The 19,208-nt window shown below is 40.1% G+C and overlaps 3 protein-coding genes across 4 annotated transcripts; 1 reads left to right on the forward strand and 2 right to left on the reverse strand.

Moving 5' to 3' along the window:
• Positions 1–516: 516 nt before the first annotated feature.
• On the reverse strand, positions 517–4,376 carry crym (crystallin, mu). Its single transcript, XM_032575157.1, has 8 exons — positions 4,118–4,376; positions 3,898–4,048; positions 2,754–2,816; positions 2,543–2,644; positions 1,559–1,742; positions 1,351–1,472; positions 1,179–1,263; positions 517–1,096 (listed from the first exon to the last, which is right to left on the reverse strand). The coding sequence occupies exons 1-8, from the start codon at positions 4,282–4,284 to the stop codon at positions 1,023–1,025; spliced, it is 948 nt and encodes a 315-aa protein (XP_032431048.1). The 5' UTR covers positions 4,285–4,376; the 3' UTR covers positions 517–1,022.
• A 1,443-nt stretch (positions 4,377–5,819) lies between these two features.
• Positions 5,820–7,754, reverse strand: snu13b (SNU13 homolog, small nuclear ribonucleoprotein b (U4/U6.U5)). The gene is made up of 3 exons (XM_032575163.1): positions 7,526–7,754; positions 7,240–7,360; positions 5,820–6,236 (listed from the first exon to the last, which is right to left on the reverse strand). Exons 1-3 carry the CDS (start codon positions 7,526–7,528, stop codon positions 5,974–5,976), a joined length of 387 nt encoding a protein of 128 aa, XP_032431054.1. The 5' UTR covers positions 7,529–7,754; the 3' UTR covers positions 5,820–5,973.
• Positions 7,755–8,660: 906 nt separating this feature from the next.
• Positions 8,661–17,172, forward strand: uqcrc2b (ubiquinol-cytochrome c reductase core protein 2b). Of its 2 annotated transcripts, none has more exons than XM_032575156.1 (14): positions 8,661–8,778; positions 10,712–10,780; positions 11,090–11,239; positions 11,884–11,948; positions 12,030–12,086; positions 12,173–12,297; positions 12,430–12,527; positions 12,601–12,658; positions 13,759–13,854; positions 13,943–14,142; positions 14,700–14,780; positions 15,190–15,266; positions 15,986–16,139; positions 16,637–17,172. In XM_032575156.1, the coding sequence occupies exons 1-14, from the start codon at positions 8,746–8,748 to the stop codon at positions 16,718–16,720; spliced, it is 1,347 nt and encodes a 448-aa protein (XP_032431047.1). In that variant the 5' UTR covers positions 8,661–8,745; the 3' UTR covers positions 16,721–17,172. The 2 variants fall into 2 exon arrangements, with proteins under 2 accessions (XP_032431047.1, XP_032431046.1); XM_032575155.1 differs by lacking the exon at positions 10,712–10,780 and adding an exon at positions 10,816–10,917 and having other exon boundaries at positions 8,686–8,778.
• Positions 17,173–19,208: the final 2,036 nt, after the last annotated feature.

The raw sequence follows: 19,208 nt of genomic DNA on the forward strand, positions 1-19,208 counted from the left end.
TTGTAATATTACGAGATTAGTCACAATTTTATTTTTTAAAAGTCATAGTATTATGATTGTAAAATCATAAAATGAGAATAAATCTAGAATATTACAGGAATCAAGTCGCAATATTACGACTTTTTTCTCAGAATTTATTCTGGTAATGCTTTAATTTTCTCGTAATATTATGACTTAATGCTTATATGATTTATTCTCATAATATTATGACTTTTGTTCTTTGTAATTTTTTTATTTTTTTTTTACTCTGTCGAAAGTTACAACCAGGTTTCTGGGAAATTTCCCAAACAAACGGTTTCTGTTGATGTGGACGTGTAGACATGTTATTCATTCCAGTTCCACTCAGTTCAATGGTAGAATTAAGGCTCCCTGCCCAGGGCAACCCAACCTGTGGGGCGAAACCAGAACTCAGTGGGGGAAACGAGTCGTCTGCAAATTGAGCCCCAAACTAGTTTTCTATTGCTTGTTTATATGAAGCCTGAGAAGAGGAAGCAGAAAAAAGGCTCTTCTACAGCGTTCAACACAGAAAAAGAAAATGGATTTATTTTTAATGCTTTTTTACACATCTTGATCTTGAGTGATGTCTATACACATGTCTGGCATTGTTTATTATTTTTGTTTTATTTTTATTTTTTTACAAGATTATTTGTTTCCTTTTTGGATTTCAGTTTGTGAAATGACAAAAATGAATGTTGTTGTTTTTTTTAAATGAAATTTAATTAAAAGCAAAAAGTGTGGTTAAAAGACAAACATTTTGTGCTACACTGCATTTTTATTTTGTCAGGGAAAATATTGCTTCGAAATATTTTAAAAGTGCCGACATTTTTGCCAACTGCCAGCTGTGCAGGGTCAAACTCGGACTGTTCCAGAGCCGATGTCAGAGGCTGAAAGTGACCCGCAGGCAGCAGTTTGGTCAGTCTTGGTTCGTACTCCACTAAAACCTCTGACACACTGCCTGCCGTCTGCCTCCGCCTCTCTGACTGTAAAGTTCCAGCTGAAACGTCAGAAATCAAGAACAAATCTCATGGTTTTGTTTCTTTAGATGTCCACTGGTCAAACACCAGCTGAGCAGACACTGCATCTTCCACTCCCATTCCTGTTAGAAGGAAAACAAGAAAACACATTAAGGTTCATCAAAAACGACAACAACGTGATATAATTATATCACCCAAACACACCCAGAGACTTGAAGACGGTTGTCTTCTCCCTTTCAGCAGGCTTGGTTCCGTTGATAACGTCTCCCAGCTCTGCAAACACCTCAGCCTGAGAGACACAATCACACCGACTCTCGTTCTGCTCACCTTCAGTTTTTCCAACTGGCTTAAAAATCAAATCTAAAGATAGACCGACCCCTGAAAGGATGACATCACCAGACTCTGACAGCGCCCCCTCCCTGCTGTCCGCGTACACCACCGCGCTCTTCATCAGCACGTCGTCCAGCTCCCTCCAGTCTGGCCTGCAGGCTCCCACAGCTGCTCCGCAGAGTCAACGCAACCGTTAAAAGGGCAAAGCTACGTGGCTGTGGTTATACTGGTTTTCGTGTCTGACTGGACCTCACCTGCCACGTGTGCTCCTGCTTTGACCCACTGACCGTACAGCACCGGCTCCGTGGATCCGGTCACCGTCACTATGACGTCGGCTCCCCTCGCCGCCTCCTCCGCCGAGCCGCATCCTCTCACACCGCCTCCCGCCGAGCGGACGAACCTCTCCACGTTCTCTTTGGTCCGGCTCCAAACGCGGACCTGAGGAAGAAGGAAGACGAGCGTGTAGAAAGACGCCGGACCGGGGGATTCAGACCGTTACGAACCAAAGAGGCATTTTTAGGTTTCGGTTCGGCTAAATAAAATTCGCTGAGAGCTGCAAATGTTACATAACCTCTTATGGAAAGAAGACATTAAAAAAAACTTAATGAATATCAGCTGTAGGAAATTTGTTGTCACATTTAAAGAACCGCCATTTTGTTTCTGCTTTTAGGTTTTAAAACTAAGAAGGATGTAAAATATTTACAAGAAGTGGATTGACACATTTTCTTCTACGGACGCTTGTAGACACTGATGCAACCAAAAATGGGTTTATTCCAAATAAATAATAAAAAAACTGCTCAAATCTGAATTTCCTACATCTATCTATTTTTATAAACAGGAAGCAGCATGACAATCAAATCAGCCGCATTAAGAGAGTCAAGACATTTACTCCTGAACCTTTAAGATCTTAAAGCTAACAGGGACAAATGTGGGCGACAATTATCAGATGTATGCTAGGTTGTGTAGCAGCCTTTAGACGCTAGCTCCATGCGAACAAGATGGAGACGACAATAAAAATCTTTTTTCTGTCCTACCATCACAAACATAAACAGTTTGCTGAACTTCACTAGTGGAGCGCCTCAAACACTCCAGGTGAGTTTAGCATGAAAAGCAGGATAATGACTCAACACATACGACCCAAACAATTTAAAGAAATGCTTTAAAAAACACACACACACACACACAAGCAAAATGTTTTCCTTTCTTCACCCATCTTATTGTCACCGCTGAACAAGTACCTCTTTAAAAGAAAACATCTCAGTGAAGACGTTAAAGTGACTCAGAGCCTGCGTGCCGGTCCCCAGGATGGCCAGAACTTCTGCTCCCGGTGCCATCAGCAGCTGCACACACACACACACCCACACACACACACCAAACAGGTCAGAGTTACTGCAGAGTCTCACTGCACAGACAGGCTGATGTGTGTTATGAAGTCAACAGCAGAGATGCCTTAGCGGAGATGGCTGAGACGGCAGCGGTCCTCATGGCCGTGATGACCTCCCCATCCATCACCTGCAGACGGGACGTTCCAGCAGTGTTTACATGGTTCAGAGTCACACACACACACGCACACACACACAGTCTTTAAAAAGTACTCACACCTTCAGTTTGGTCACAGATTTTAATGTACAATCAGAAGAAAGTGTTTTGCTCAGATGAGACCAAAGTAGAACTTTTAGTCGTTTAAACAGGAAACTAGCACCGTGCATCATCCTGACACACCGTCCTCACAGTGAGGCACGGTGGTGGCAGCATCATGCCACCATGACGACGCTTTTCTTCAGCAGAGGCAAGAACGCCAGTCAGAGCAGATGGGAAGGTGGATTGAGTTATATAAAGGGAGGAAAACCAATTAGAAGTTCAGAATGACTCGTTGTGAGACAGGTGACCAAATGACCGGACCTCTGTTGAATTAGGTCACTCATTTTGGATGGGCATGGATATTTATGCAAGCATTTATTTTATGTTGCACATTTTTATTTAATTGTCATAATTTCACTTTAACATCAAAAGGGGTTTTTTGTCTGTTTTTTGTCTAAAAAGTTAAATTTAGTTGATTTTGATCAATTTGTAAAATCAGTAAAAAGGACAAAACATCCAAGGGGTTGAGTACTTTTTTTTCAGGTACTGAATACTGGTGACTGCAACAATATATTTGATCCTACAAAGTATTACAGCATGCAGGGTGAACACAAATGCACGCCACACTTTTCAGATTTTTCGGGCCATCTTGAAAGCCAGGGATCATTTCCCTACAGTCATTGTAGATTAAAACAGAGGTACGTTTCTACCAAAAAACTTGGACATTTTGAAATGAATCTCTGAAATTTTCTACAGAAAACTCAAAAATGTCAGTTTGAAAAGGTGAACAATTTCTGCAATAACATTTTGAGCACAATAGACATTTTCTAGAAAAAAAAAACCTCTGAGTTTGAAAACTTCCCTCCTCCCCCCCCCCCCCCAGCCATGCACAACTTTGTTCTGGCTCACCTCATAAAATCCTATTAAAGCTCAGTCAGGTTTGTGACTGTGACGTGACACAATGTGAAACATCTACCAGGTGCTTTAATGATTGCAGGCGTCTTCGACTCACAGCCTTGATGTTCCCACATTCTGGGTCCAGCAGAACCACGGTGGCCCGAACAGCCGGTAAAGTGGATCCTTTCTCTCTCTTGTAGAAACAAACGAACTTTGTGCTCAGCACTCCGTCGTTCTCCATGTATGTGGGCATGAGCCCCATGAAGCTGGAAGGAGACGCAGATTGAGCCGCTGTTCTGGCAGCAGTCTGTTAATGTGTGCCGAACCAGGCCTACCCGCTGTGCTTCTGCAGCGGCACCGCGGTGCGCACAGGCTGGAGCACCTCGGCGCTGTCCCGTCGGGAGAACTTCCCCAAAGCGTCCTCCAGACGGGGGACCAGGTCCCTGTAACGGAGCACACTTTCAACTTCCTGCTCCCAAATGATGACAGGAGGCTCGGCCATGTCTCTGCTCAGCAAAGAGGGCAAAAGTTCAACCCTCCTCACTGTCCTGGAAAACTGAGCTGCGTTCACGCCTCCTGACCTGTCTCTCGGGAAACGGTGCTGCGTTCAATGTACTTGCACTGTCGTAAACAGCAGTTTGCTGTTACTTTGCAAAGCTTTCCTTGGTGAACCTCGGGCAAGAGAGAAAATCTCTAAATACAGAGATTTGGAGTAAAATCCATCTGAGTTAGCATTAACGGAGTGAATGATATTAAGATGATCAGATCCCGACACAGATTGAGGCCTTAAACCGAGATGTTTGGGAGAAATGTTCCACCTAAACCCACTGCAACTTTTAGAGACTGACAGGAGGCAAGGTTTAATGTTTGTTGACGGGCATCCAGAGGAAAGGACTTCACTCATTCATCTGCCCATGAACAGAAAACCTGCCTAAATACAAACAGAAACAATTAGATTTAAAATACAAATTAAAACTCCACCATGTATGAGTTTATGTGTGGAATTTGAGAATATTTTTTACTAAATTATAATGGATAAATTCAAATAGCCTCATCAACTGATTATAAAACTGATCACTAATTTCAAAAACATACACCCAATATCGCATAAACGTTTATTGAACTTTCCCAAAATGATTTGAAGTTTTCTTTTGGGTTATTATCTACATTACTGCCTAAAGGCAAACTTTCACCTTGTTTTTACTTGAATTAATTTTGTTGCATTCATTGTCATAATTGCTTGATTAGGATTCAATAATGCATATTACATATTATTCGGTTTACAAAAACAAAGATTCAAACCGATCTGAACACTGATGGTCACATAGTGTCAGTAAAACAGTGTCAGGATTAGACATGTTTTCAAAAAAATCTATCAAATTAAGCTGTCAAGAAGGTGGTAAAAACGTTAAAGGGCAAAGGCTGTCAGATCACATCAACCTATGTGAAATTTTTATAAAATTCAAAATGAAAGGCTAGTTTTGTGTTTGTGCTCTGGTGGCCAAGTGATGACATTTCACTGTTATGTCTCTGTGCAATGACAACAAAATAATACTAGGTCTAGTAAACACCCAAGAAAAAAAAATCTAAGCAGGGAGGTTCTTTAAATACATTTCCAAATATACTCCGACTTCCATATTTAATGTGAAAGATGATTTGATTTTCACATTACATATTAATTTCAACTTATATCATTAAGAAATGTAAAAAAAATAAAACATTCTGAAAAGCCTCGTTTTGATTGCCCGTCTTCGACACAATGAGGGCCGTTGTAACTCAAATTTTGAGATTCGTCTCAGAAGAAAAAACAAAAAGTTCAAAAAGTTTTACATATTCCAACTTTGAAATTTCCAAGTTTTTTGTAGAAAATTTCTGAGATTAATATAAACATTTTGGGAGTTTTTCAGCAAAAATATATTCCATCTACAATGGCCTTAATACTCTGCCGTACCCACCTGCATGGAAAAGTAATTTTGATTTATAAATGCAACATTTTTAGTTAGGCTGACATTTTAATAAAAAAAAAATTGAAACAAGTTGTAAAAAATAAAATTTTATTAAGATACAGTTGATGGTCCTACAAAATTAAAAACGTGCAATACTCTTAAAACAAAAAAAAGCCAAATGTTTTAAATAATCCAACATAAGGACAAAGTGGATGGACCCATCAACCAGCAGTGCTGCTGTCAGATCACACCAGCAGTCTCTCGATGGCCATCTGAACGGACTGAATCTGAGGCTTGAGCTGGGAGCCCTCCTTTATGGTGACCGAGGTAGCAATGACGGGCCGGGACACGCCGCAGGCCCGGCCCAGCGCCTGCTTGGAGCGCACAAACACGTACGGCACGTTCTTGTCCTCGCACAGCAGCGGCAGGTGGAGGATGATCTCCAGCGGCTCGGCGTCGGCTGCCATGACGATGAACTCGGCGATGCCTCTGTTCAAGGTTTTAGTGGCTGTGGAAGAAGAAATAAAAGAATTTCTTAAAAAAGTTCATAATCACATGAATGTACAGAATCCTACAGGAATAAACAGCGAGACACCCAAAAACAACATGCATGTTAGAGAAATGGTCTCCCTCTCAGCTCCTTCAGACTAGATGGCAGCAATTAGCAAACTCCTGGTGGAACGGTCATCTCATTATGCGACCTACTTCTTAGGTCACTGGTAAAAAAATGTTAAAGGGTTAATAGGAGCCATGTTGTGATGACTTCCTGAAGGCGGAGTTTCAGAAAGAGCAGGAGTTTTTAAAGAGACAGAGGCCCAATTTCAAGGTGTTAAATCAGGAAGTAAAATCTATTTAGTGGTATGTATTGCATTTCTATAACAACTGAAGGTAGAGTTACTTTATTATGCTATAAAATTGCATAGAATGTGTGCCTGAAAAACACAATACTGCCCCTTTTAGCCAACTTCCTATATTCTGAAAATCAATGGATTTGATAAGCGAATAAAATCTTTCCTGACCTGAAAACAAAAAAAACATTGTGCAGGTAAAAAGTCTTAATGAGTGGGGATTAATGTTACATTTTGACTCCACACAACATGCTTTGTGGAACACTTCTCAACATTTTTGAAGCAGACTTATGCTACAATGTTCTCATGTACCGTTTTTAGATGGGGACCATTTCCATTTCTACAGAGTCTAAGGACTATTGAGAGTCAAATTAATCACGTGTTTCAATTAAACGAGCAAAACATCCACTTAAGAACATTTACTAACATTTTAGAAATAAATACATTTTGAGATAAATACCTGATTTGGGGTAATTGTTCATATATAGTAATGTTAGATTTTGTTTCACTCAGTGTATGTCGGCATCATTTCGATGTTTAATGGAAAGATGTTTTGACAACTTTGTTTTACTAACATATCTATTGGCACCGTCGTCGTTTGAAGCTTTATTGATCTGACAGTAGGTTCCATATGAGACGGATCTGGTTGTGCATTTCTCTCACCCTCATTGGCTCCCTTCCTCAGCTGTTTGTAGTTGGACGCTTGCTGCACCAGGTCCAGGATGGTTTTGGTCAGAGTAGCGTCGGCCAGCGGGTAGGCCTTCGGGTTCACTTGTGGTTCAGTCTTAATAAAACACAAACAATAAGTCCAGATAAGACACAAGAGACATGTGTCGAGATGAAATAAAAAAAAAACCTCAGCTTCAACTTAAAATGCGCTCGTTGCCATTACACATGCTTGCTAACAGTTAGCCGGTGAGCTAGCTTGTTAGCCGAACACAGAACTCACCATTGCAATATATTTCCTAGTTTTCCGGCCCTCTCGGCGAAATGCTTCACGGAGGACTCCTTGTTTCTCTCCTAGCTTTGAGAAAGCAGCAAAACCCCAGGATATGTTTCTTTTACCTAATATTTAACAGCGAACCTAACTCTGTAAGCTCTGCTGCATGCAGTCAGTCAGAACGTTCACCACACGTGCGAAAAGTACTACGCATGCGCTCTGACTCGTTAGCTAAACGCTAGCGTTCGTTCTGTCGTCATTAAAGGGCGGAGCTTTTTCTTCTTCTTTTCTATTATGGCGAATCGCAAGCAACTTTCAGGTGCACACCGCGAGTGTGTAGCAATTCTACTTCACATCAATTAAATTATATTTTTAAAAAATTTGTATTAAATAATACGTTCCTTAATCTACTTTATCCACTATGTTTCCTTCAGTTCCTAATATTAATTTAATGACTTCATTCCTGTCCTGTATTTGATACTTTTTCTCAATATCTCCCTTTCAGTCTCATATGTTTTACAACTCCTAAATATATGTTTTACATTTTCTCTCTCTCCACATCCTTCACATGTTTCATTATTTTTCATCCCAACTAGACGTAAAATGTCAGACATGAAATGTCATTTAAATAGGTATATAACCTTATCTTAAACGTGCCTGTGAGGCTAAGAACTGTGGGAAATAACATAGACAATATAAATATTACATATTACTAAGTAGTATAAGTTAATTTCACTGAAGGGTAACAGAAGTAGGGGTGTAAAATATTATAAATAATGTGTTTTTACCTATCATTTTGGAGTGAAAACATTATTTACAGTCATTTCTGTAGAAGTTTTTGCGTTTTGTAGATTTTAAATCAGATGTTTATTTTTTAACATTTCATAGATAGCTTAGCATAAAAACAAACAAATAATATTAGCGCAAATAAACTCACGGCGTCTAAAAACACATTGAAATATCTTGTTTTGGGATTAAATTATAATTAATATTGTTCATTCAGTACTTAATACAGGCAAATCTAACGGGAAATCAGCATCTTAAGCGACATGTGATTCAAACAGACAAAAGTCAAAACGCACAACGCACAACTCTAATGTCAACACTAGAGGGCGCGCGCTCGCCCTCACACTGCGTCTCTGCTTCGGGACTCGGGAACGAAGAACGCGCGGTTCATTCTGGGTAGGGCACTTTGAAGGCGGCCATATTGGTTATTCGTCCTGAGAGAGATGAAGGGGATCCGAGGAATCAGTCAGCTGTCGGTGAGGGCTCACTTCATGGAGCTTATATGTCTGAATACTCGGGGAACACGTTCACCCAATAGAGCTCTCTTGGTTTATTGTTGAATGAGGTAAAAATAAAAACTGTTGGGGTTCTGTCGAGGGAGGCTGTGATGAAGAGCAACCGAGGAATCTGCTAGCTTAAGTCTTTTAACCTGGGAATATTACATAATAAACATACGTACCGTGTACATTTTAGCTTTCATTAATACGTTTAAGTTCACTTCTCTCTTGTAGAACAGAAAATCATTTATTTGGGAGCATAAAGACAGCTAGCTCGTAGCTGCTAGCGTCTTGTATGTTGACTCGTTTCATATGTTGTGTTCGGATTGAGCTGTGAGGAATTTTACTTTTTGCTCAACTTACTACCAGAATGGTTTATATAAATGCCATTTAAAAGGACTTTGGTAACATTTAGTGCAAATCTACCTTCATTGTACTTCAGTTTCCCAAGTCTAAATTTAGTTTACATTTTTAGAACTTTGTGGCTGATTTTCAAACCTTTGGTTTTAGTAAATCTTCTACTGAGTTATTAGCTGACAGCAATATCTTTCTGTAGTCTATATGCATTTATGAGAACAACATTCAATATACACTCCAGACGTTTTGCTGTAAACGGGGATTAGTTCTTTGAAATCAAAATAACTAATCCCCGGCTTGTTCCTGTCACAAGCCAAGTTCAAGTGCGTTGGTATTTTTAAACTGCTGCGTGTTTTGTTCATATATACTAAACTATAGACGAAAACCTAATTTAGGGCCTGCGAAGCATTCTTTTTAAAATTCAGTACATAACTATAACCATTTGCTCAACAGTCCTAGCTGCAGGATCAAGTGAATGTTTTTCATTGTGAGAATGTGCTTCTCTTGCAGGGCTAGCTGTCTAGCTACACCATCATGCACTTTAGTCTGACATGTACTGTATACAGTTAGAGATGCACTAATCACAGATTTTTTTGGGGGGGGATTGACTCATTTTTTTCTCGTCTTGTTGCTGTGATATGTCGATTAATTTGTTTATTTTTATTTATGGTTACCTTTATTTAACCAGGTAAGTTGATTGAGAACAAATTCTCATTTTCAACAGCGACCTGTTCAGAAAACGTTAACACATCATACAGCAGAAAGCAGAATGTCATGCTTTACATAAATTAGAAGGAAATACAAACAAAACAACAAACCAAAAGAAAGACAAAAAGGTAAAAGTGTAAAACTACATATTGATTCCCAATGTTTAACAATAAGTAGTTTGTAATTTCTAATCTAGAAGGGGTTTCTCTGGATTCTTGATCTGATAAAACTAGATGTTGGTTCTCCATGTTTGATTCTATAAGGTAGATGGAACTTTCTAAGTTTGTTCTAGATTTGTAATCTAACAGGAGTTTCTCTAGGTCGATATTAAAAAGTTTAATGCTGAATGTTGATCCAAGGCTGCGTTCAGCCTTAGAACAACCTGCGTCGCATTCGAAAAGAATCCGACCTGTGTTGTTCAGACCGTCATGAAAAGATCAGATCCAGGTCGCATAACGTGAAAAATTCAAATAAAAATCGGAATTGGGTCACTTCAGGCTGCAGTGTGAACGCAGCCCAAGGTTCTGAGTAGTAGGGAACAGCTTCCTTGTAGAAAGCTTCTTCAACTTTTGTGTGATCACCCCTCAGTGAAAATATGGCAATTTGTGTGTTCCACACTTCCACACTGAAGAGTGTTTTTCTTAGACATGGCGTGTTTGGTAATCAGATAAAGATCAGCTTTTTTTAAAGTCTCTGACCGTCTGGCCAACAAAAAAAACTTGTATGGTCACCAGCTGGGTTAGGGTCTTCTCTACAGTAGGAATTCTCTGTGGTTCAATCTTCCGCCACAGAGACAGAAACACATTAGCAGTAATGTCCCGCCTTCCTATGTTCTCTGTTTTTCCAGACGAGGCTTTACGCAGCCCAGGCTGCCTGTAAGGTGGAGGCGACTGGGTTTCAGCCTCAGGATGTTCAGGTTAGTAGGTGTTGACGTGTTTCTCTCCTCCACAGAGACGCTTCTATGCCACGGCCAGAAAGGGCCAGTCCCTTACCGAGCCTCTGGTTGGTCTGAAGCTCTCTCCGGGGGCTGCCCACTCCTTCCAGGACGTTCATGTATGTTGGGACGTCTCGATGCATTCTGTGCTCTTCCTGCTGTGTTCTGCTTTCATTTGAATCTGCGGATTTGTCCACCTAAGCAGGCAGACCATTCTAGTAGCTGGAGCTTACAGGCAGACATGTTGTGTGTCACAGTGCAAACAGCAACCCTGTCTCTCGCCTTGCTCAGGTAAGCAAGCTGCCCAGCGGACTGGTGATCACGTCTCTGGAGAACTACTCCCCAGCCTCCAAAATTGGGGTCTTCATCAAGGCTGGCTGTCGCTATGAAACCCCTGACAACCAAGGTGTCACCCACCTGCTCAGGTTGGCCTCCAACCTGGTATGAAGCTACATTTATTACTAATGTTTTATTACGTTTTTTTTATTTATGCTTTTTCAATTTGTCATAAATCTTAAGACCTAGACTTTTAATTTTAAACCTTATTGGTATAATTATCGAAACTCTTCAATACTGAACATGGTTAAACCGTTTTTTGTCCATATTGTGTAGCTCTAATAGTGTAAATATTAAAGTAGAGCTCAAAAAAATAGAATTTCATGAAGTTGTCCAATGATTTATTACACATAGAGTGAAATAATATGTCAATGCCTTTTTCTTTTGTATTTTTGAAGATTATATAAAGAAAACACACAAATCAGTGTCTCAGAAAATGTCAGTAGAAGGTTGTGTGGAAAGAAAAAGGTGCCAACATGGCTGTATAAATATATCACTTTGGCAGCTGCACATGCATGTATATGTGTGCATACGCCACTTTTATTTGTGTATTTAGTTGTATTTTATGACTTCTTTGTGGTCCTTCAAAATACTGTAATTATTTATAACGGTGAATTTAAATTTTTCTGAAGTGCTTCTTTGTTTTTAAAGACTTTTAAAGAACTTTGTTGGCCAACAAAAAAAGTGGTGCTGCATTAACAGAACTTTTACTGGCATTAACTTATAATATTATTCTTATTTTCTTCTAGACAACCAAAGGAGCATCAGCGTTCAAAATCTGCCGCGGCATTGAGGCGGTGGGAGGCAGCCTGAGGTCAGTGCCTCCCTCCCCTGACAGGAAGACAACATGACCAGAGTCACTCAGCGCTCTTATCTTTGGATGTTTCTCTTGCAGCGTGAGTTCGTCCAGAGAGAATATGATGTACGTAGTGGACTGCTTGAGAGACGACATGTAAGTGTTTCCATCTGGCACGTCCTTCAGAGGCCGGCCATGAAAGCTGCTCACGTTTCCCTGCCTCCACCTTGATTGTTCCGCAGCGACACAGTGATGGAGTTTTTGATCAACGTGACGACGGCTCCCGAGTTCCGTCCCTGGGAGGTGTCTGAGCTCACGCCCCGGGTCAAGCTGGACATAGCACAGGCTGCACAGAACCCCCAGATAGGTGGGCACTGTGGTGTCATTACACTAGAGAGATAATGTCACTGGGTAGAGGAGATGTGGAAATCTGTAAGAGTTCTCAAGTTTCTCCAGACATTAAATCCAGTTTGTGTGTTTCTGCTGTTTCCTTGTCCAGGTGTGGTCGAAGCTCTCCATGCAGCAGCTTATAAGAACGCTCTGTGTAACTCCCTGTACTGTCCAGACCACATGGTTGACCACATCCATTCTGAACACGTGAGTCAGTTCACCCTCTCTCACTGTCCGTTCTGAAACCTTTTCCTCATTCACTTGTTTTCTGTTTCCTCAGCTTCACCAGTTTGTCCAAAACAATTTCACAAGTGCAAGAATGGCTCTTGTAGGACTTGGTAAGATTGTCGTCATTTAACCCAGCGGTGTTGTAAAAGCCTGTTGGCTGCGTTTGTGGACACCTCTGGCAAAAATCATAAAACATAAAACAGGAACATAATCTCACACCGAGAAATGTAGAAAAATCCAAATTCTTTAGGGGGATGAATCCCCCATTAAGAAATATCATCTATCACTTTTGTTTTTCTCTATTCTGTTTATACTGAACTTGATGAGGAGCCATCTTTAGCTTGCCAACACATGGTGAGCAAGACAATAATTTTGAGGAAAAGATTGAGTTTGAGCTTCGGCATGAAACAAAGAAAAAGCATCTCATTCCCTCTAAGTATGATTACTGTGTTTGATTTAACCCTCAAACACAGTGGAAGGAGTAAAAGAAACACATTAACGCACTATTTACTGTTCAGCAAGTCAATGCTCTGTCTGAAATTGAGTGCCAAGGAAGTATTTATGGGGTTCATTTCCTGCCAGAATGTTGCAAACAGATAAAATATGTTTCACAAAGTGTCTCCTCTCACACACAACACACCTTCTGCTCACAAACACACTGCAACAAGTTTCTGCAAAAAGTCATGACACTTGTGACAGCAGGGGGCGCCATCAAGACAACTGAAAGCTGTGGTTAGATGGAAGAGGCTACAAAGTATGTAGTCATATAGCAGGTTTCAGTTGTCTCGACGGCGCCCTCTGCTGTTGAAAGTTGCTGCACATTGTTTTGTATGCAAGGACAGTTTGTGAAATATTTTGTATTTGTAACATTTTGTCAGGAAATGAACTCCTTTAGTGTCACCTGGTTGAAGGTGCTGTGAAGCTGTGATCCCTTTCAAACACCAGGATGTTGGACATCAATATTCGGCAGAATCTACTAGGAAAGTGAAGCTGGGTGGAAAGTGAACCAAGTTCACCAGACATGAAATCGATATTAATGATTTCGAGCTCCTGATGGGGCTACAGATTCATTTCTTTTCAGGATTTTTTTTTCATGCGTCTTTACAGAGGTGCCAGCCTGTAAATGGCGTCTTCACAGCAGCTGTAGGTTTATGGTTTTTCTCCCGTCCAGAGCTGTGACTGTGCTGTCGTCTGGTCTCTGGTCCTCCAGGTGTGGAGCACTCTGTGCTGAAGCAGGTCGGGGAGCAGTTCCTCAACATCCGCGGCGGAGCCGGAGCCACCGGGGCCAAGGCGCAGTACCGCAGTGGTGAGCTCAGCACCACAACAGCATGATGATCCATTTGGACCCCATGGGGGCTGTAGTTGCTGTACAGACCTGTACCTGTGGTCCACAGGAGAGGTCCGTCTGTCCAGCCTGAGCGGTCTGGTCCACTCTGCCGTGGTGAGCCAGTCGGCTGCAGCCGGCACTGGGGAAGCCCTGGCGTTCAGCGTGCTGCAGCACGTCCTGGGAGCCGGTCCGCACATCAAGAGGGGCTCCGGCGGCTCCGGCAAGCTGTTCCAGGGGGTCGCCAAGGCAACCGCTGACCCCTTTGATGTGGGTGGCAGTCACTTTGTCATGCAGTCTTTAAAGAGCTGGGGGATAAGACTTAAAAATAAAACCAAAATGTTGTTTTTCTTCTTCATTTTTTTAAAAATAAAGTACTTACAAATGACCGAAAATCTTTTCAAAAACCTGCTTTTATTTCAGTCATCTCCTTCGAGAGTTGACCTGAATTCAGCCATCTGTAAAACAAGATGGCGGCGCTGGCCAGGTCGGAGCTCAAGGCTGTTTTCCAAATATGAATTCCTCATAAACAGCAAATCTGATCCATCGATTTATCGCCCTGACCTTACATCTCCGATAGTTTCAATGTGTGTGTTTATCTGCTTTTTATTTTCTGTCATTTTTAATTTTTCCATACACAAATCCAAAAGACAAAACTAGTCCAGAAATAGATGTATAATATTTAAATTTCATGTTAATGGTTAGAACACAAAATGTAGACTGAAAAAGTGCATGTAGAAGCACAAGATTCTGATATCCTCCCTTTGTTAAACAGAACATGGATCAACATTATGTTATTAAAGCAGATTTTTCTCTTTTTCTCCCAGGTGAGCGCTTTCAATGCCAGCTACTCTGACTCCGGTCTGTTTGGAGTCTACTCCATCTCCCAGGCTGCAGCGGCTGGTGATGTATGTTTATCCAACAGAACAACATCTCTGAGTATTAGCGCCAGACTAACAAGACAGAATTTAACTACAAGAATAAGGACACAAAAGTTGTAAAACTATTAGGAAAAAAGTCATTTTCAAAGAAAAGAAACGCTTTGATAAAGTTAAGATGGTAAAGCTGCAGTTCTTTCGTCAAGATTCCCTTATTTGTCAAACCAATACCAAAGTCAAGCTTCATTAGATGCTTAACATTTCTCATTTAACGCAGCGGTAAGTCTGCGTTTTCGTGTTGGAATTCATCTAAAATGTGTTCGCCTAATGTTCTAACTTTATTCTTTGAATTAATATCGTTTTTTTTCCCCCCGTTTTGCTGGCACTGATGCTCCGTCCTGCTTTCTAATGCGCTCGCTGTCCTCTGTTGTCCTGCCAGGTGATCAGGGCCGCCCTGGCCCAGGTTAGGGCTGTTGCTGAGGGTGGAGTCACAGCTGCTGACCTGACTCGGGCCAAGTAAGAAACACACACGGACCGCCGATTGAGAAAGGAGCTCAGGTCGTGTTTCGCCAGCGGTTGAGAGAGTACAAAAATAACATACTCAAGGACAAGTACAGTTACTTTGATCCACTTAAATACAAGGAAAGTTATAAGTGTAATATGTTGAAAAGTACCACATTAAAATTTTACTTTAAGTAAAAGTCATTTTTTTTATGAGCAGAAGAAAATTTCAGCCACATTTTACATTAATCCAAACTCGGCACCTGATCCTGTTTTCAACTTTAACTAATACAAATTCTAATCAGGAGGACCAGATAAAACTGATATTATTTACATTTGTTGTTAAAATGGTCACAGTCTTAAACATAAACCAAACTCAGTTTACACTTTATGACGAAGCTGTTGCCATTCTCATATTGTGGTACATGTACTTTAGGGACCAGTTCAAGTTCTCCGAGGTGAATTTGAACTAAACTTGATGTCGTCCAACTGATGGAACACCTTGTGATTTTATTAGTAACCCAGCAGAAGGATCTATGCTGGGTTTTTTTATTCTGTTTATTTTATTTTTACTGTCCCGTCAGACTGTCAGTTCCCGAAACCACCACAAAAAAAAAAGAGAAAACATTGTAGAAAACTTGACCCGATCTCTTAAGACAATGGGAGGGTTAAAGTAAAACATGACTATCGTTTTTTGTCTCTAAACCAGTCAACATTTCGTTTTTCCTCTTCAGGGCTGCGCTGAAAGGTCAGTTCCTGATGTCTCTGGAAGCGTCCGAGGGTCTGCTGGAGGCCATGGGCTCCCAGGCTCTGGCTGATGGATCCTATCACACTCAAGAGGAAATCTCCAAGAACATTGACAACGTCTCCCTGACTGATGTTTCAAATGTAAGATTTTGTGTTTTATTTATTTTTTATCTGTGATGGGTTAAAATGGTTAAACCTTTTGTTTCAGCTGCTGCTTCATCTTCCGGTTTTGGCTTTGAATAATAATAATTGCTTAGAGCAATTCTGAATAATGCTAGTAATTTAGATCAAAATGATCAAAAGTGGTCAGGGCACCACTTGATTATCAAGAAAATAATAGCCAAATAGTTCAGTCTCAGTTAACATTTATAAATATCTGCTACCTACTGATGAGACTCAGGTTTTAAAATAATAGATGAAGACATAAGTCCAGCGCAGGTTTTATGTGAACAGCAAGAAACTACAGATTTCTGGAATTAGCACACACTACTTTAAAATATACAAACTAAACTAGAATTAGTAACGGTAAAAACACTAAAAACATACAAATAGAACCAATAAAATGATCGAATGATGTCATATTTCAGGAAAACATTTGGTCACCATAGTTCCTGTTTTTGCTCTCCTTCTCCCCTCAGGCTGCCAAGAAGTTTGTGACGGGCAAGAAGACGATGGCGTCCTCCGGCAACCTCAAAAAAACTCCCTTTGTGGACGAAGTTTAAAACGACCTACTGTACCTTTCAATTGACAGCAATGTTCAAGTTATTTCTCCACATTTGAATAAAACCATTTTTTTTTTATGCTACAAATCTCAGAGCATTGTTATGGTAACACCACTGACTCTTATCTGTGCTGTGACAGGATGTCGTTTGCGCTCTGCTGCATTTCTGTACCGTCTTTCATCTGTTCACGCGGCAACTGTACAGCTGATGTAAAATAAGGAATAAAATCTATCTGCCTTCTAAATGTATCAGGCGCTCTCTGTCCTTGATGAAAACAACCAAAAAAATGTGGCTGAAATCTTTTGTGCTGATGTTTCGTTACTCGACAGTCCAATAGAAGTGATCCAACATGTTACTCATTTTTAATATGCACCATATAAAGTCTATGAATGTCTTCAAAGGGCCAGTTGTAGTTAAATGTATTAATGAAACTCGTTAATAAACCCCTTAAATATGAATAAAAAGCTGTCTTTGCACTCAATGAGTACTTAGAGTTAAACAACACTGAACATCATTTCACATCGATGTAATTTGGCAGAATATATGAAAACTACAGAAAGGTTATAGCCGCTTGAAAAATGAAAGAATTCTGGCTTTAGTTTCATGAGGTTAAAAGTCAGAATAATGAGAAAATTATTATTTTTTTTTTCGAATTCTGACTTTTTTCCAGAATTCAGAATTTTTTTCTTAGAAATTTGACCCTTTTTTTTTTTCAAGAAAATCTTTGGCCAAGTTTCTAAAGTAAGGCGATCCGCCCCGGTCATTTACAGTAGCAAACTATTGCTGATGTCAACAGTTTAAAAAGCTAGCTTGGCTTTACATGATGCTTCTCAGAACACATCTTCAAATGGAAAACAGAATTGGGCCTGGATTTAAATTGAAGATAAACATATAAACGAAATCAAATTTAATGCTTCACACATTTTTGCATTATTTTTTGAAAGGTACATGTTGCATGGAAGGTCATATGCTTAAGGAACTTTTAGTCAAACTTAAGTAATGGGTCTTTAGGGAAAAAATAAACAAAAATTTCTTTCCTGGCTTCCGTAGTTCTGCTGATGCCCCAAACTCTATCCGAGCCTCCAACCCTGACCTCATGCCAACGGAGAGCGCAGGCCTTCATTTGCATGTTTTGCTGGCAGGGAGATTATATTATTCATGTTCCTACGTCTCTGAAAAACATATGGTGGTGGTGGTGGTGGTGGGGCGGGGGCTTCGTTTCTGAGAAAGATGTTCACAAAGCCGTGAAATTCAGGATGTATGCCAGCAGCAGAAATCTAGTTGGGTCAAAGGTCATTTGGTGCCACTCAGCCCACAACAACAGAGTTCAAGCATCCAAAGTCACCTTTGATCTAAATGCTGTTACTAAAACTCTCTTGTTTTCTGGTATATGCACAGCTGCAAGGGGTTTTTATCCCAACGTTAAATGAAATAAGCTTTGATCGCTGTGCGGTCCAAAACTAACGACGGCGTATCAGGGCCGCTGCAGATAGAAACAAAAACAGGAGTAAATCTCCGCCAAAAAATCTCAGACATTTTGAGAATGTCAGAAATTTTCTAGAAAAACAAGGAAACTTCTGAGTTTGAAAATTCAAAAATTTGCGAGAAAAGTCTCGGAAATTTTCTAGACAAAAAAAAGGGAGACATTTCTTAATTTCAAAAGACTAATACGTTTTGACTTTTGAAAATCAAGAAATTTTGTCAGTTGCTTTTTATTAAAAAACATTTCTGAGATTCGTCTCAAAATTTATTTAGTGTTTTGGCAGAAATTTACTCCTGCCTCCACTTTTTTTTGTACCTACAATGTCCCTAATACACTGTCGTTGGAAACAGAACCTTATAGAACTTTGCAAACGTAAATGGCAAAGAAACCCAGGGTGACTCTGGAGGAGGTACGGAGATTCACAACTAAAGTTGTGAAAACGTCCTGTTAGTCAAATGTCTCTCAAATGATCCATTTTTGAAAATGTAAATTTTCTACGAACAAGCCATTTTATTCGTAACATAGTTTTATTTTCATAGTTTCTATGGGTGAAGTTCACAAAAAAGTTGAATCATCTTTATTAACCGCAGTATGTGTTTACAGCAAAAAAAAAAGTATATGTTTTGATAAAATATAACATTTCGAATTCTGACTTTTTCCCAGAATTCTGAATTTTTACATAGATGTCAGATACCCATGTAGTTTTTTTTTTGTTTGTTTGTTTTTTGCTACATACAAATGTTGTATGCATTGATAACATTTTGGTGTTACTTGTAATAACAAAATTAAAGGAAAATATAACAAACAGTAGAGGAAAAAAGTTGATTTGAGTTGCTTTGGTAGAAACAAAATCCCAATTTGTCATTATATATAACAATTAAGGTAACAAATGAACTGTAAGCAGCACTTAACTATCAACATTAACTAAAGAGAAACAAGCAAGAATAAACCAAGATGAAGGGAGCGCACCGTTACCCTCCTCTTCCTCTCTGCTGCTCAGTGTAG

This window comes from Xiphophorus hellerii, chromosome 10, assembly GCF_003331165.1.
Source record: "Xiphophorus hellerii strain 12219 chromosome 10, Xiphophorus_hellerii-4.1, whole genome shotgun sequence".
NCBI lineage: Eukaryota > Metazoa > Chordata > Actinopteri > Cyprinodontiformes > Poeciliidae > Xiphophorus > Xiphophorus hellerii.

Coding starts and splice junctions, on each gene's coding strand:
- crym (XM_032575157.1), bottom strand. CDS start 4,284: ATGGCCGAGCCTCCTGTCATCATTTGGGAGCAGGAAGTTGAAAGTGTG. Junction 2,645..2,753: donor TCTCAGCCATCTCCGCTAAG/GCATCTCTGCTG, acceptor GTGTGTGTGCAG/CTGCTGATGGCACCGGGAGC. Junction 1,743..2,542: donor AGATGTTTTCTTTTAAAGAG/GTACTTGTTCAG, acceptor CTTCTTCCTCAG/GTCCGCGTTTGGAGCCGGAC.
- snu13b (XM_032575163.1), bottom strand. Junction 6,237..7,239: donor GAGGAAGGGAGCCAATGAGG/GTGAGAGAAATG, acceptor CTTCTTCCACAG/CCACTAAAACCTTGAACAGA.
- uqcrc2b (XM_032575155.1), top strand. CDS start 8,746: ATGAAGGGGATCCGAGGAATCAGTCAGCTGTCG. Junction 12,528..12,600: donor ACCACATCCATTCTGAACAC/GTGAGTCAGTTC, acceptor CTGTTTCCTCAG/CTTCACCAGTTTGTCCAAAA. Junction 13,855..13,942: donor CAAGGCGCAGTACCGCAGTG/GTGAGCTCAGCA, acceptor TGTGGTCCACAG/GAGAGGTCCGTCTGTCCAGC.